The sequence below is a fragment of the Fundulus heteroclitus genome, chromosome 6 (genome assembly GCF_011125445.2).
Source record: "Fundulus heteroclitus isolate FHET01 chromosome 6, MU-UCD_Fhet_4.1, whole genome shotgun sequence".
Taxonomy (NCBI): Eukaryota; Metazoa; Chordata; class Actinopteri; order Cyprinodontiformes; family Fundulidae; genus Fundulus; species Fundulus heteroclitus.
This window is the reverse complement of record NC_046366.1, coordinates 15,631,877-15,646,193: the sequence shown is the minus strand read 5'-3', so window position 1 is coordinate 15,646,193 and position 14,317 is coordinate 15,631,877. Positions and strand designations below refer to the sequence as shown.

At 36.6% G+C, this 14,317-nt stretch overlaps 1 protein-coding gene across 6 annotated transcripts in view; it reads left to right on the top strand.

The window, feature by feature from the left end:
• tnr (tenascin R (restrictin, janusin)) overlaps nt 1-14,317 on the top strand; it is a 267,967-nt gene that overhangs the window by 204,465 nt on the left and 49,185 nt on the right. For all 6 annotated transcript variants that reach the window (XM_036138170.1, XM_036138169.1, XM_036138171.1 and 3 more), the window contains 3 exons: nt 2,437-2,556; nt 2,920-3,063; nt 13,966-14,085. In XM_036138170.1, coding sequence (XP_035994063.1) covers nt 2,437-2,556; nt 2,920-3,063; nt 13,966-14,085 — 384 coding nt within the window. The remainder of the gene's footprint in view (nt 1-2,436; nt 2,557-2,919; nt 3,064-13,965; nt 14,086-14,317) is intronic.

Below are 14,317 nucleotides of genomic sequence, written 5' to 3'. Positions count from 1 at the left end.
GGTGAATACATATCTCAATTTACCAATTGGTCTACATCCCTATACTCACTTATGGTCATGAGATTTAGACATAGGTTGACGAGCTTAGCCACCCGTGAGGGACTTGGAGTAGAGCTGCTGCTCTTCCACATCAAGAAGAGTCAACTGAGGTGGCTTGGGCATTTGTTGCCCCCCAGACGCCTTCCTCGGGAGATGTTCCATGAAAGTCGCACTAGGAGGTGTCCCAGGGGTAGCCTAAGACATGCTAGAGAGACGATGTGTCTTGGCTGACCTGGGAACATCTCAGGTTTCCCCCAGAGGAGCTGAAGGAGGTGTCTGAGATGAAGGAAGTCTGGGTGTTTGTGCTGAGTCTGCTGAGCCTGCTGCCTCTGTGACCCGGTCCTTGGATAAGCAGAAGACGACGAATAGGAGTACAAAAAAAGCAATAGGCTAGTTTTGTTCTTCTGGGAAATCAGATGGCTGAAGTTTATCATGCAATTTATGAATCAACAGGAAGTCTGACTAATAATCCAGTGTTTGTTATGAACACAACACTGCTGCCAGAAGAAGTATGTGAAAAAAGTGGTAATTTATTATCTTACAGAAAGAAGACTGAAAGAACAAGGAATGATCCAAACTGGCTCAAATTTTCTTATTTAAAAATAATGAGTTTTGTCTTTCTAAATGCATTCTTTATCTTACTACACCACACTCAAAAATCCAATCTATCCTCTGTTTAATTACACTAAAATGTTTTATACAATCAGAAACATGTTGCATTTAACTGAAACTTAACTAACATTACCTTTGTAAAATGTTTCCTGTGAAATCTTTGCATTGTAACTTTGCTTATTGAAAATGTGATCCAATTAAAAGAAACCTCAGTAGCTTTTGGCTTTATCGTCTGCTCTCCTTATATTAGAGGCACATTTTCCAGGCTGAAATTGGATGGGGATTTGGAGACAGATTCGTAGTATTTCTTGCACCCCTCTTTTCTCTGCAGTCATTTTGGGGCCCTGCTTTGATCTGTTTGGTTTAAATGTGAACGTTGATGAGGCTCCACACTTCCTTTCAGCCACACATTTGATTCATTTGCTTCATTTTGTAACGTACAGCTGGAGTTCACATTTTAGCCACAGTTATAACAGGTGATTTTGCTGAGCTGACTTTAATAGTCATTTTGCCACAATTGTCAGTTCAAACTTCAAACTGTGCTTTGATGTAAGCTTACACAGACTGTACACTACTGTGATCTGCCTGGGGGACCCAGAAAGATTATTATATCTCTGACTTTTCTGGCAGTTTTTCTAACAGTTTTTTTTTTCCTTTGTTGGTTTTAAAGCTTTATTAGAACACCCCCCCCCCCCACACACACACACACACAAAGATTGTGTGTGTATGTGTGTGTGTTTATAATTCATAATTAGTATAATTATAATTACAAATCTTTTTTTTAACAAAACAGCTTTTAATAAATTGTTGTTTTACTGAAAATGTATAATATCCATAAGGACTCATCAGCCCTTTCAGTGGCAACTATGCATGTCCCAGAAGACACTAGCAAATAGAGTAGAATTGATTGCACCCAGTCATTCATTCAGGACATTTTCTGATGATGATTTTCTTTTCTTTTTTAGCATATATTATTTTGTTAACACCTTGGCATGGCATGTATCTGTCATGAAGAGAAGATTAGTTGTGGATAAATAAAGATACTGTGGTCCCTTTGAACAATTTGATAAAATTTTGAACTTCCTTCACCAATCTACAATAGTAGATTGCAATGTCTGCTGGCACATTTTAGGATTGATTTTAAGATGCTTTTACTATTATTGGTCCTAGCTCTACCTATTGAATAGATTTGCTTTTGTCATTCATACCCTTCAGGCCACTCAGGTCTTCTGGAAAGAGTTTTCTTTTTGTACCTAAAATGAGAACTAAAGAATATGAATATATGAAACATCATTTCATTTTATGCCCTTCACTTGTTAATGCTTTTGAAAGCAGTCTAAAAGCTTTTTTTCAGTCTGGTTTTTCAATTGAAGCTTAATAGAAAGTTTGCTTTACCATCTCTTTATGTATAGAACATTTCTAGCATATTTTGTATTCCTTTATATTTGATTTGTGTTGTATTTGCGATTATTTTAGATTTCATACCATATATTATTATGTTTTTAAGCAAATGTTTGCTATTTATGGTTTACATTAATTTTATTTTAATTGACGTATTTTAATCATTTTATAAGTTAATACATCAAATGTAGAATGGCTTTCCCAACAGCATTTGTACTATTTTATCCCTTTATGCCCACTATTTTTATGTCTTGCAACTATCATGTTTTAAAATATTCTTCAAGCAATCCCAAAAACATTTGGATTATTTTTGTAGTGTTTTTATTGACCGTTGTGGCTTCAGGTTCATGATTCTTTTCCCGGTGTTGTTTTTTTTTTTTTTAGAAATGGACCCGCCAAAGGAGCTTGCAGTGTCAGATGTGACAGAGGATGAAGTGACCGTCTCTTGGATCAAACCACTGGCTCCTTTTGAATATTATAAGCTCTCCTACCAGTCGGCTAGAGGTAGCATGCAATATCTTTCCGCACACTGTGTGTACTAACTGCATCCTGATGCTATGAAATTTACTATATTAATACATACAAAGCACACTGGTGTTTCTAGTTACAGTTAAATGAGCATGGCATTTGCTTTCTTACACGCGGTAGATTTTGTGGTAGCACACTCTGTTAAACACTGTGTTATAGCTAATTAATCTTGACATTTTATCAGTCAACTTTAATTGGATTTTAAATTAAAATTCCATACTGATCAGCAATTCAGTCCTTTAAGCAAACCAGATAGCAGCTGGTTACATGGTACACCATGTATAAAATGTTGGATGAGAGTGATGCCTAATGGTTTGGCTCCTCTGGTGCCTACTGCAGGTCGGGTGGACAGCGAGATGATCGACAGCGATGTGACAAACTACACTCTGTCTAGTCTGTTTCCTGCCACAGAGTACGAGATCAGCCTCAATGCTGTCCGAGGGAGTCAGGAGAGCAGACTTGTCAGCATGTCTGTCTTCACAGGTAGGAGTTAACAGTAAATAGGAAACACCCACAAGACAACAGCACTGTGCTCAGGATATGCGATGGCAATGTTTTATTTCCTTATCATCATGCAATGAGATTTATTTAAACAGAACATTTTAATGAGAGCCAGAAAATGTGTCAGAATTGCTCTTGGTAAAAAGAGGGGATGTCCTGATCGGATCATTTAACAAGGCATTTGTCCATTATTTCCAGTCCAAACATTCTGGTAAATCAGTGCAATGTATATGCATGAGAACTTTCAAGGGCAGTACAATAATCCATTGCAGTTCATCAGTATTACATGGTCTATAATAGCATTGTGATTGTGCAACACTTAACTTACTCACCAGTAATGTTCATTATTAAGGTATCTTTTCTTCTTAACCTCTACAGATATTTTGTCACAGAAACTATGATGTTCTGACATTGAGTAGCTTTATTGTGTGTTATAATGTCCGTAATTCATACGTACATGCATAAGGATCAGAACATCACTACCCTCATGATTCTGGTAACCACGGGACAAAGCAAAACAAACCTTAACTCCTATGCTATTGTAAATTTTAAATCAGTATTATTTTTTACATAATGCATGTATTAGCCTGCTCATCTTGGTTTAAAATATTTTAGTTAAAAACATGGGCTGTGGGGGGGGGGGGGATATGTTGATTTTTACAGTTGTTATTAGGTTTATCTTTCTCTTTTTTTTAAGTTTGCGCATAGCCTACACAATTACAGGTCATGAAGCGTTCACTGTATGTTGTATAATAACTAGGCCTGAATGGCAATTAATTGCGGTACTGTTGTTGAAAATTGCATTGTCAATACTGATTATTAGTGTAATTTGTCTCTAAAATGCTATTTGAACATTAGCTTTTCAGCCACTAAAGAAATATTTGCCATCAATGACATCAATATGTATGACAGCCTGGAATTTGTCTCTAAATATCTCCATGTTCAGTTAATTTCTTAGTTCTAAGAGTTTCCAAGTTTCTGTGTATTCTAGATCTATATGTCACCACAACCAAATCACCACAAGAAGAAATACTGCTCTGAAATCTGATAAATAGTGTATGGAGCATTGATATTTATATTAATTGATATTCTCATGGAGAAAACAGTGGAAAATGTTGGAAAGGTAATAATACAAATGATAATTTTAGTTTTGGATGTTTGTAAATACAATCATGTATTGTTATCATAATAAATGAAAATCCTTATCACGATTAAAAAGCATTTCATGTTAACAGTACATACGTATGTTAACCGCCAATAGTGACAACTAAAATAATGTAAATTAATCATGTATTTGAATCTCAAGGACAATTGGGAACATCTGAACACAGTAATGGTTAAACTACACAAGCAAACACAGAATGGTGGCAGCCAATATACTCTCAACTGTTAAACACACAAAAATAGACAGTGATATTTAAAGGAACATTAACTAATAATGAGACCTGGTGGTTAAAACAACACATAACAACACATACACAATGCCTTTCACTGAGACCAGTTTTTTACTCAACAGTCCGTTGCTGCTGTGCAAACCCACCGAATTTCTAATTATGCAGGATAGGTATATGATGATGTATTCTGTTCTAGTGCGCTTCTCTTACTGGCTTCCATGTTTGCAGGCTGCTGCTCTTTAGTCAAGATAAAATACCAATAGTTTTGAGAACCCTAGGACCTGTCATATGATTGGCTCAGGAACCAGAAAGTAAACACGGGCTACACTCTGAACCAAAGTAGTTCATGACAGTACCTCTTGGTTTGAAAGGAGAGAAACTTGACTAAGACATTGTTGATGGAGTGGACTGGTTGTTTATAGGGAATGTTACTTCCATCCTGGTTAACAAGTCAGAATGATTTAGGTTGATTTTAATGTAAATATCTTACTTATTGCTCCTTTAAAAACCTGGCTGTGCAAAACATAATCGCGTGAATCCCTAAGGCTTATATAAAATCACAAAACGTTCACCAGTAACGGGTATGCTTTGTTCAATTTCTTCAGGGACTGTAATACCAAAATCATCCAAAGAAGAACTTCCAGAGGGGTATCGGAACATCCTTTGTAAAAAGATATGTCCTATGCTATACTGAGAAAGGAGGGGACAACAGTAACAAGTAAACCATATTAGTGGTTAAAAAATGCTTACTGTCCCACAATGGGGTAATTTGGGTATTAAAATTCTTTGTAAATTGACGATTTCAACAATCCTTCCTTTATTTTGCAACTAGGGCTGAGCGATATGGCATAAAAATAAAATCTCAGATTTTACTATACCACATCTGATTATTCCATTTTTTTTCCTCTCCTTTTAATTTCATAAGAAGGAAATGAAAGTAATTATTTTATATTACTGTTTTATTTTGTATTATATTATTTTTATTTCAAGCATTTTACCTGGGAGTTGACCTGAAGTCAAAGAGCAACTAAACACAAGATGTGAAACATGCCTGTAAAACAAGATGGCGGCCCTGTCGTTCTAAATAATGAAAATATAACAAAATGTTTGCTCGTAGTGATGCTGCACAATGAGCTAAACACAGGCTTCACCTCACTTTAGTAACTTCAAACTAACTTTAAAAGTTAATCATTTAATTAGTGTCTCAAATTATGGCTGATATAGGCTTTCCCATTTACAATATTTTGACAATATATTTTCCTAAACATATATTCAACATTACATGCTATTCTCTTAATGGAAGCCCAATGAGTGCACTTGCGAAATAAAGATTTTCCAAAAATGTAATCTTAATAAATTGTAAATTCAAAATAATCAATTAAATCGATTTATTGCCCAGTCCTAGTTGCAGCAGCACTTTACACCTTTCTACATTTGTCTGAAATGCTTTATTTTTTACTTCTTTTTACTTGAATTATCTGTCATATAAAGCCAGGTGATGTTCAGAAGATCGCTCAAAAACCAGAGCATGCAGCATTCTGTAAATGGTGCCAAACTGGCCACTCAACAGGCAAATGTGTTTCATGGGGATCAAAGACTGGACTACAAACACTGCTTGTAATGAAATTGTGTTGTAGAGCTTGGTAACCCTGTGAACCTTTTCAACTTTTCAGAAGAAATATAATATGAATAAAACAAAATTAATCATTATATCATTATAAATTATAATTTAGTAGCATATGTGATACACTCTAATTACCAGGATTAAACACCTAAAATCAGATTAAGTCAAGAAACTTAAATATTTTCTTTTGAATAGCCTTTTCAAGTTACAAGACCCTGACTTCATATGCAGGAATAAATTGGTAGTCATTTCCTTACTGAACTATTAGACCAATTTTTCCTGAGCAACAGTCTCTTATAAACGCACTTGCAAAAAGATGTCACACAAAATATATGATGCAGCTGACATTGTAGAAGTATTTCCTGGAGCAACAGATGAAAGTGTCCATACCAAGATTCCATAATTGGTTACCACCTCCCAGCTCCATCTCACTCTGAGCCATCACTCTTGCTGCTTTCTTCCCTCACTTATCTCTTTATCCATTTGACTCACTTCGATCTTACGGTATGACTGTCTGTCTCTGCCTTTTTCCCTCTTCCTTCATCTCTCTGTCTTCAACTTCCTATTTATTTCAGTCTTTCTGGTATTAATCTCGCCTGGTCTGGGTCTCGCTGTACTTTTTTTCCTTTTTTTCATGTGAAAGATCTTAGGTTTTATTTATGTTTTCACTTTGAAATGTGACAAGAGTCACAAATTAGAAAACACAAAACATCCTGATGCCTTTGTGAAAGTATTCTTGCAACCAAAGAATAAGACAGTGGCTCGTTGTTTGATGATAATCTGCAGGGTGCGTATTATGAGGGGAAAATATGCAGTGCAGAGGGGAGCTTAACATTTCCAATCCTCAAACACATTTCTATCAGCTCCTTCTTCCAACCATTGAAATGTACTTGCATTGAGCAGAGTTGTTTGGGCTTTAATTACTTGAAAAGAACATACCTTTAAAGTCATGCTTGTTAGAAATGTTAAATAACATTATCCTCACTCAGCACAATGCCCAACTAGGGACACTTTAAAGCAGCTTTTAACAACAATAAATTAACAGGGGATTGAAGGTGTAATCCAGCATTGCCCCGGCCAAGTATGTAATTACTTGAAAAACACAGCAGTTGCAACATTACTCACTTTCATAATCAATTATTGTGAAAGAGGCTGAAAATAGCAGCCAGCCTTTCAATATTTTGCTAACGCAGCAGGTACTGTTAGTCTAAGATGAATCTCGACACTAAATAGACAATGTGGCAATTTGTTAAAGGCGATAACGCATGTACTCACTTACACAATGTACGGATCCCTCACATTTTACAGCACAAATTATTTATGAAAGAAACTTCTATTTGAATACAAAATTCTGAGATTGTGTTTTTTCCACTGGATCTGCTGAGATTCCAGTCTTTCTAAAACCGCCAAAGTGGTTTATTAAAGTCAAAAGATATAAGGAGGCCACATTTTCCTCCTCTTCCGCTGATTTCTAAATTACTGGCAGAATAACAGTTTCCTGGCAGGTAGAAAGTGAAACAATTTAATTGCAATAAAATGACTTCAGTTTTTTTTTTTTTCATATTGAATATGCAAAAATACTAAACAATAGACCTTATTTTTCATAACAGTTGCAGAAAAATTACTGAAAAATATCAGAATCTAGAGGAAAGATCCATCTGATGCTTTTGTGTAACCTTTACCAATCAAAACATAAAAAAATAGAATAAATAGACTGAACATTGTTGGAGAATGTTGGTACCATTTTCATTGCTCAAACATTTTTTATTGAAACAAACACAACAATAAAAACATTTAGTAGCATATTTCTCATGTCCAGCACTGTTCTGGATAAGCATCACCATGCAGCTGCTGCAAACTACATGTCCTTTATATTTATGGTTATATATTGGATGCACTTGCTGGTTTGCTAAATTACTTGTCATTGCCCTTTATGGCGATAATTTCTGATAGCATTTGGGGACTGTTTTGTGTTGGGCTGAATGTGTACTCCATGCATGATTACCTACAGAGCTCATAGATGAGGTTGTGCAGGGTCATGATGGTGCTTATGGTTATTTAGGTCATAATGGTTATATTGTTAGTCAGTAATGCCATGATGTGTTTGTGCAACGATGTGGTTCCCATCGTACTAAACAAATAGCTACAGCACAATAGAGTGTGCAGTATTTTATACTTTTTTTGTCACCACTGTGATGATTCTAGACATTTTTATCAAAATTTGATATACCCATTAGTGATTTTACTTAACAAATTTTAGTACAAATGAAATAACATTTAAAGGCCCCAAGTATATAGTGATACAAAGAAAAAAAAGAAAAAGAAACAAAACAACAAAATACAAAAAAAATATAAGTAAGGATTATTTCAGTTCATTTGTGTGTCTTATCTGTTACAGACCCAGTGAAAGCTGTAATATTTAACTAGCACCCTCTAACATCTAATTAAGGATGGGACATGGTTTGTTAAGTGCTCTATAATCACCAGAATAGTATTTAACAAAATAACAGCTCCGTCAGTTGCGCTGTCTAAAATTTCATAATAATCTCATGCTTTCAGAAGATGCTTAAAATAATGGTAGGGTTGGGGTAGTTATCTGTTTTTAATCAATGTAATAATCATGCAGTGAAAATAATATTTTAGGCTCAAATGGTGCCACACCAAGGAGTAATGTGAGTAACAGAAAAATCTGCTGTAATGATAGGCCATGTCTCACATTTCACATGAATCTATTAGCAGGCATTTTACTTCCATATGCAGTGTATTTACCGTGAAAAATCCAAAATCAGCAGGTTTCCCTGCAACTCCCCACAGCGCAGCTTACATACAGTGTAAACACCACTGCTGCATCAGGTTCAAATATTTGACTTTGCACCGCATGAGTGTTGGTTTGACACCGCAAACACCCACAGTATGGCTCTGGGATTAATGTGAAGAACATGTTCAGATAGTGATTGACTTTTTTCTCTGCTTTACCATAGCAAAAAGAGTACTCATAATAATGAAGAAATGGGAGATTTATTATTATCTCAAATCAATCTTTAGATTGATCTTTAGAAGCAGACCTCTTAGATGTATACAACTCGAACATTCATACAGGCTTGGAAATTCTTGTTTCCCATCTTCAACTCAAAAGTTGCTTGAAGGTGAAGCAAAATAAAGCAAAAGCAGGTCAGAGGAGTAGGATTGAATAGAAATATCCTTTGTTGTCCTTCAGTGTGGAAATTCAGTTGTACCATAGGTCAATGTTGCACCAACCAAATTCCCATGCCCTTGATTAAAAATCAGTTATATCCCTGCATGCACTTATTTCTGGGTTTCTGACTTACTGAAATGTCTTATAGCCTTTAGTCATCTGCTTTTTGTAATAGTCACAGTGCAAAGGTAACTGGCCTTATTAGCAGCAATCTCAGCAGTGGATTTCCTGAATTATGCTTTTCAGAAATACAATGACAGCTTATAGTTTAATTAACGATGCAGTCATTTGAAAGCAAACAAGCGCATTATAGACTTTGATTTGACAGAAGGAATTTCAGTCATAAAAATTAGGAAAGCAAGATGCCATAGAAAAATTATGCTCCATCGTTACCTTACTACACATGTTGCTCTAACAGATGCCATTTTTCCAAAGTATACACATCATGCACACTGCACATGTACATGATTTTCAGGTGCACCCCATGCATACCAAAAGATCTTAATCTCCTTAGCACTCTGAGTCTGCTCTGACACTTTCTGTAAAGAGAATCAGTGTTATGACTCCTGTGCCATTTATTGTTCAGTTCAATGCTTATAAGAGTCAACTATTTACCCTGGATTTTCACCAGTGCTGGAATGGTGGGTCTGTGCCTGCAGAGAACCTCTACTAGCTCTTTGGTTTCGCCCGCATTGATCAGGAGATAGTTTCACTGACACCAGTACATAAAGTAAGATGATGGCATCATGCATACCAATGCCAGGCTGGGAGGCAAATTGCAGAGGATCCAACAAAGACCTCACTGGGTAGTGACAATGGTTGAGGACCAGCCTCCCCAGCGTCTTGATCTGGTGTGAGGTCATTGCCACCAGCCCATAATCAGGAGTGTCTGATTAACCCTGTTGAAGAACTGGTTCACCAACCCTACATCGTTTAGGCTGTGACCTGAAGTTGTTATCAGGCTCTTCCAAACCCCTCGGATGTTTTTCTGCTGCAGCTGCTCCTCCACCTTTTTCCTGTAGATGTTTTTCCATCCCTTATCGTCCTTCTCAGTTCCTTCTGCACACTTTTCAGGACCTCCTTGTTTCCTGATCTAAAGGCTCTCCTCTTCTCCTTGAAGAGAGCTTTTATTTCAGGGATGATCCAGGGGTTATTATTGGAGAAACAGCATACCTTTATAAGGGATACAATGTTGTCCACAAAGAAGTTAGTGTAGTCCGTGATGCAGTCTGTGATGCTTTCAGTGTCCTCCCCATGAGGAGAACAGAGCTCTTCACACTGAGTGGAACAGAAACAGCCTCTCAGAGCTTCTGCAGTCTCCTTGGATCATCTCTTTACTGTCTGTGTCGCCACTTGTTCTCTGTGTACAAGGGGTTTATACACAAGCTGGAGATGAACCTGGTTGTGGTCTGTGGGATGATGAGCACCTACGCTATCCCAAGAGCATAGGTAGGGGCTGAGCAGTGCGCAGCAGCAGCGACTTTTCAGATCCATGCCGTGACTTTTCTCCCCCAAAAAAGACACTAGCGACAAATCTAGCAACTTTTCTGTGTTATTAGAAACTTTGGGGACAACAAGTGAAAGCACCAGTCACTCTGGAGCAACTGTCTTCAGCAAACAACGAGTGCTGCCATGAGGCCGTCCCACTTCCTAAGTGGGCAGTATTAGGTAGTCAGTCTCAGTGACCTCACCTTGCAGGACATCTTGCCTGCAGTCAGAGCAGAGCACTCTGTAAAGTTTAAAGTGATCTTACACCTTTAAAACTTTATGCCTCTGTTTTTGGCGATCCTTTTTGCCCGTCGCATCCATGTCTAAGCAGAGTAAGCTATCTTTAGTAGTTGCCACCTGGTCAGAACACAATGTCCTAGATAGTTAAACATAATTTAATGAAGCCTCAAAGCAGATAATTTGTCTCAATGAATCTTAGTAATCGTGGTCCTCAAATCCTTCGTTGGATTGTAACGGCCTTAATGATTATCTGCATAATAATGATTATCTGTGGCATTCATTCCCAGACAGCCCAGACAGTTGCTGCATAAATATAAAAAACTAAAATGAAATGAGACTCTGATGGCAAAAATAGCATGCTGTCCTGACATAGTAAAACCCTTAATTTCACACACTTTATTCTATTGTACATGTATTATTGAAAATGCAACACAAAAACTGTTCCTAAATTTCATTCTGTACATTAATAGTTAACCTGATAAGACTTTTAATGTATCATTTTAAAATTACCACTATAGAGTGAGTCTTAGTCAAACAATCATATTTGGCTGACCGTCTTTACCATAATACATTCTAATACATTTCTGCAATCAGCAATTAACTTCTGACCATAAGTAGAAGCAAGCATACATTATATCTAATTAGAGTATAATTAAAAGAATATTAGCAGCTTGTTCCAACCCTAGTCCTGTTTAGCTGTGTAATAGGCTTTTATGGAAGTACTTTTGAAGCTTGTAGCTCCATCTCTGCGTTTGCAGCTTTCAGCCCAAGCAGAGGTTATTGGCTTGACTCCCAAATGTCAGCATATCTCAGGAGAAAGTGCTCTCAACCACTGCACTGCAGAGTTTTCATAATACACAGCATACATAATAAAAGTTTACCTGAAAGAGCTATTTTACTATTATATTTGCATAAATGCTGTGCCTTCATGTTTTTCATTAAAAATGTGTCTCGTCTGAAAGTTGTAATGATTCAAACCAACTTTTGGTGTCTTTAGTTATATAAATTGGTCTGGTTTTGTGAGTATGTAAAAAGTATTATGTTTAATAAAGCAAACATTACAACGGTTACTTGTATACTATATACAACATTATACTTTTCCTATAAATAAAACAAAACTTAAGTTAGACTTTAAACTAATAAACTTTGAAATAAAATTGATTATAAATATACTCAAACTTTTCTTGAGTCCAACGCTATGGTATGGAGTTTTCCTCTGTTTTGTTTCTTTAATGCCCAAGTAACCACATAACAAGAAACCAAAGGCCAAACAAACAAAGCCTGAAAAACAAGCCTGTATCCTGGCAATGGTTCAGATTGATAATGCATAACTGGCTGACATCCTCTTTCTTTGGTCCATTCTTGACCACATATGCTTAAATATAAACCACATAGAAGGTAGGAAACAACAACAACAACATGCAGGTTTTAATTATGGCATGTGAACAGAAGTCAAGACACTGTAAGAAAGGGTCCACCAATTATCACTCAGCACATAACCCCACCCCTCTCTAATCCTGGGTTGATCTGAAAGTCCTACCCCCAGGCAAGGACCTTTTTATCCAGGAATGTGTGGATCCAGAAAATATAAATTGCTCGGGTAAAATTGTGCCAAACACAATGAGTGCTCTCAAAATCCCAGATAATTGCTAAAATCCCCGCAATGGAAAAGGGTTTATGTGATGCAATTTTAGAGGGTGTGTATTGGAATGTGGAGTGTTTAAAATGCATCATCTATTGTTGTTATCCAATTTTTTTTCAAAATTTCAGATGACCGTCCTGTGCTGAAGGTTTTATGCTTTACACTGTCTATGAGTACCCCAACTGATAGTGATAATTACCTATACTATTCAAAAGATCAAGCTCACTCCCGCAACTCCACCTGGCTAAAAAGTCAACCACTATAAGCCTTCGGCATGCCGAGGCAGAGATTAGTGCAGCTTTGTCTAGCATGAGTTTAGATAACATTGGGTCATTGACATTACCCTGCTGCACCACATATTTAAGTTTCTTAACAAAACTATATTCTGATGATCCTTAAATTGCAAATCCATTGCAACAGGGATTATCTTGCAACCGTTGAAGTCTCAGCAATCATCTTTACACACTTACAGACTATTTGGCCAAGGCTATGACATCTCACAGCTAGGCAGGACGTGAGTTTTGGATTTACAACCCAAGAAAAAAAGTATAACAAAGTTCATACAGTAACCATTTTATCTCAATTATCCTGTTGTCATAATTGTCGGAGAATGATCCTATTAATGCTTCTGAATTGACTGGTGAAGCTTACACTAAATTTCCTGATATCTTATTGTAATTAAATTTAATGTGTAATCAGATGAGTTAATTTATTCCCGATAACAAAAAGAGACACTGAGTCGCTTCGGTGTGCTAATGAGAGAAATATTTTTTTCACTTTAATAAGTGCATTATCAATCACCTAATCTGGGCAGAACCTTGGGTCTCACTCAGATTTCCGCATCAGCCCGCCTCACTCGCTGCTGTGCCAAAATAACTTGCCTGAGGGGAAATTGGGGTTGAAACACTGGGGTTAAAGGTATAATTAAATTCAAACTCAATTTTGGCATGTCCAGCAGTTTGAGAGTGAAATTAAAAAGAGGCTAGGGAAACAGTTGGCTCAGGAGAATATTTGGGCTGTTCTATATCATATTTGACTTTCAATGAGAGTTTCTTTCGGTACAGACTCATTGAATTTTGTAATTTAATTCAGCTAAGGTCTGAATTAATGGGTGTGCAATGCAATAAGTAGTTGGAATAAATGTGTGTACATTTATATCTATGTGACTGGCACCAATTCTTCATAATAATAATTGTTATGCAAAATCCATAGACCTATTCTTTCTAGAAATATTCTCTTTTACTCTCTTTCCATTAAAACATGCACAGTTTCAATTTACATTTTCTTTCTTTATGAATAGCCATGGACATGCCTGCAGAGTTGACAGCCCTGAACATCACTCCACAAGGAGCCCTGCTGAGGTGGAATCCTCCCCTGTCCAGCGTGGACAACTACGTGCTGACCATCACACATAATCAATGTGAGTTGTCATTCACTCGTTTTTTTCACTTCATTTCCTTTTATTCATTAACACCAAAAGGCCATCATTTCTCTGCTTTTATCTCTTGAATGACATCATTAACTCTTTTTGAGGTTTTATATTTCTGTGATTTTGTGTAAATACCAGTGGGAAAAATAAATAAAATGTTTTCCAAGTTCTGTGGTGGTTTATGGTTTATTTACTTTGGAGTGATTTGATTGTAGTTAGCTGT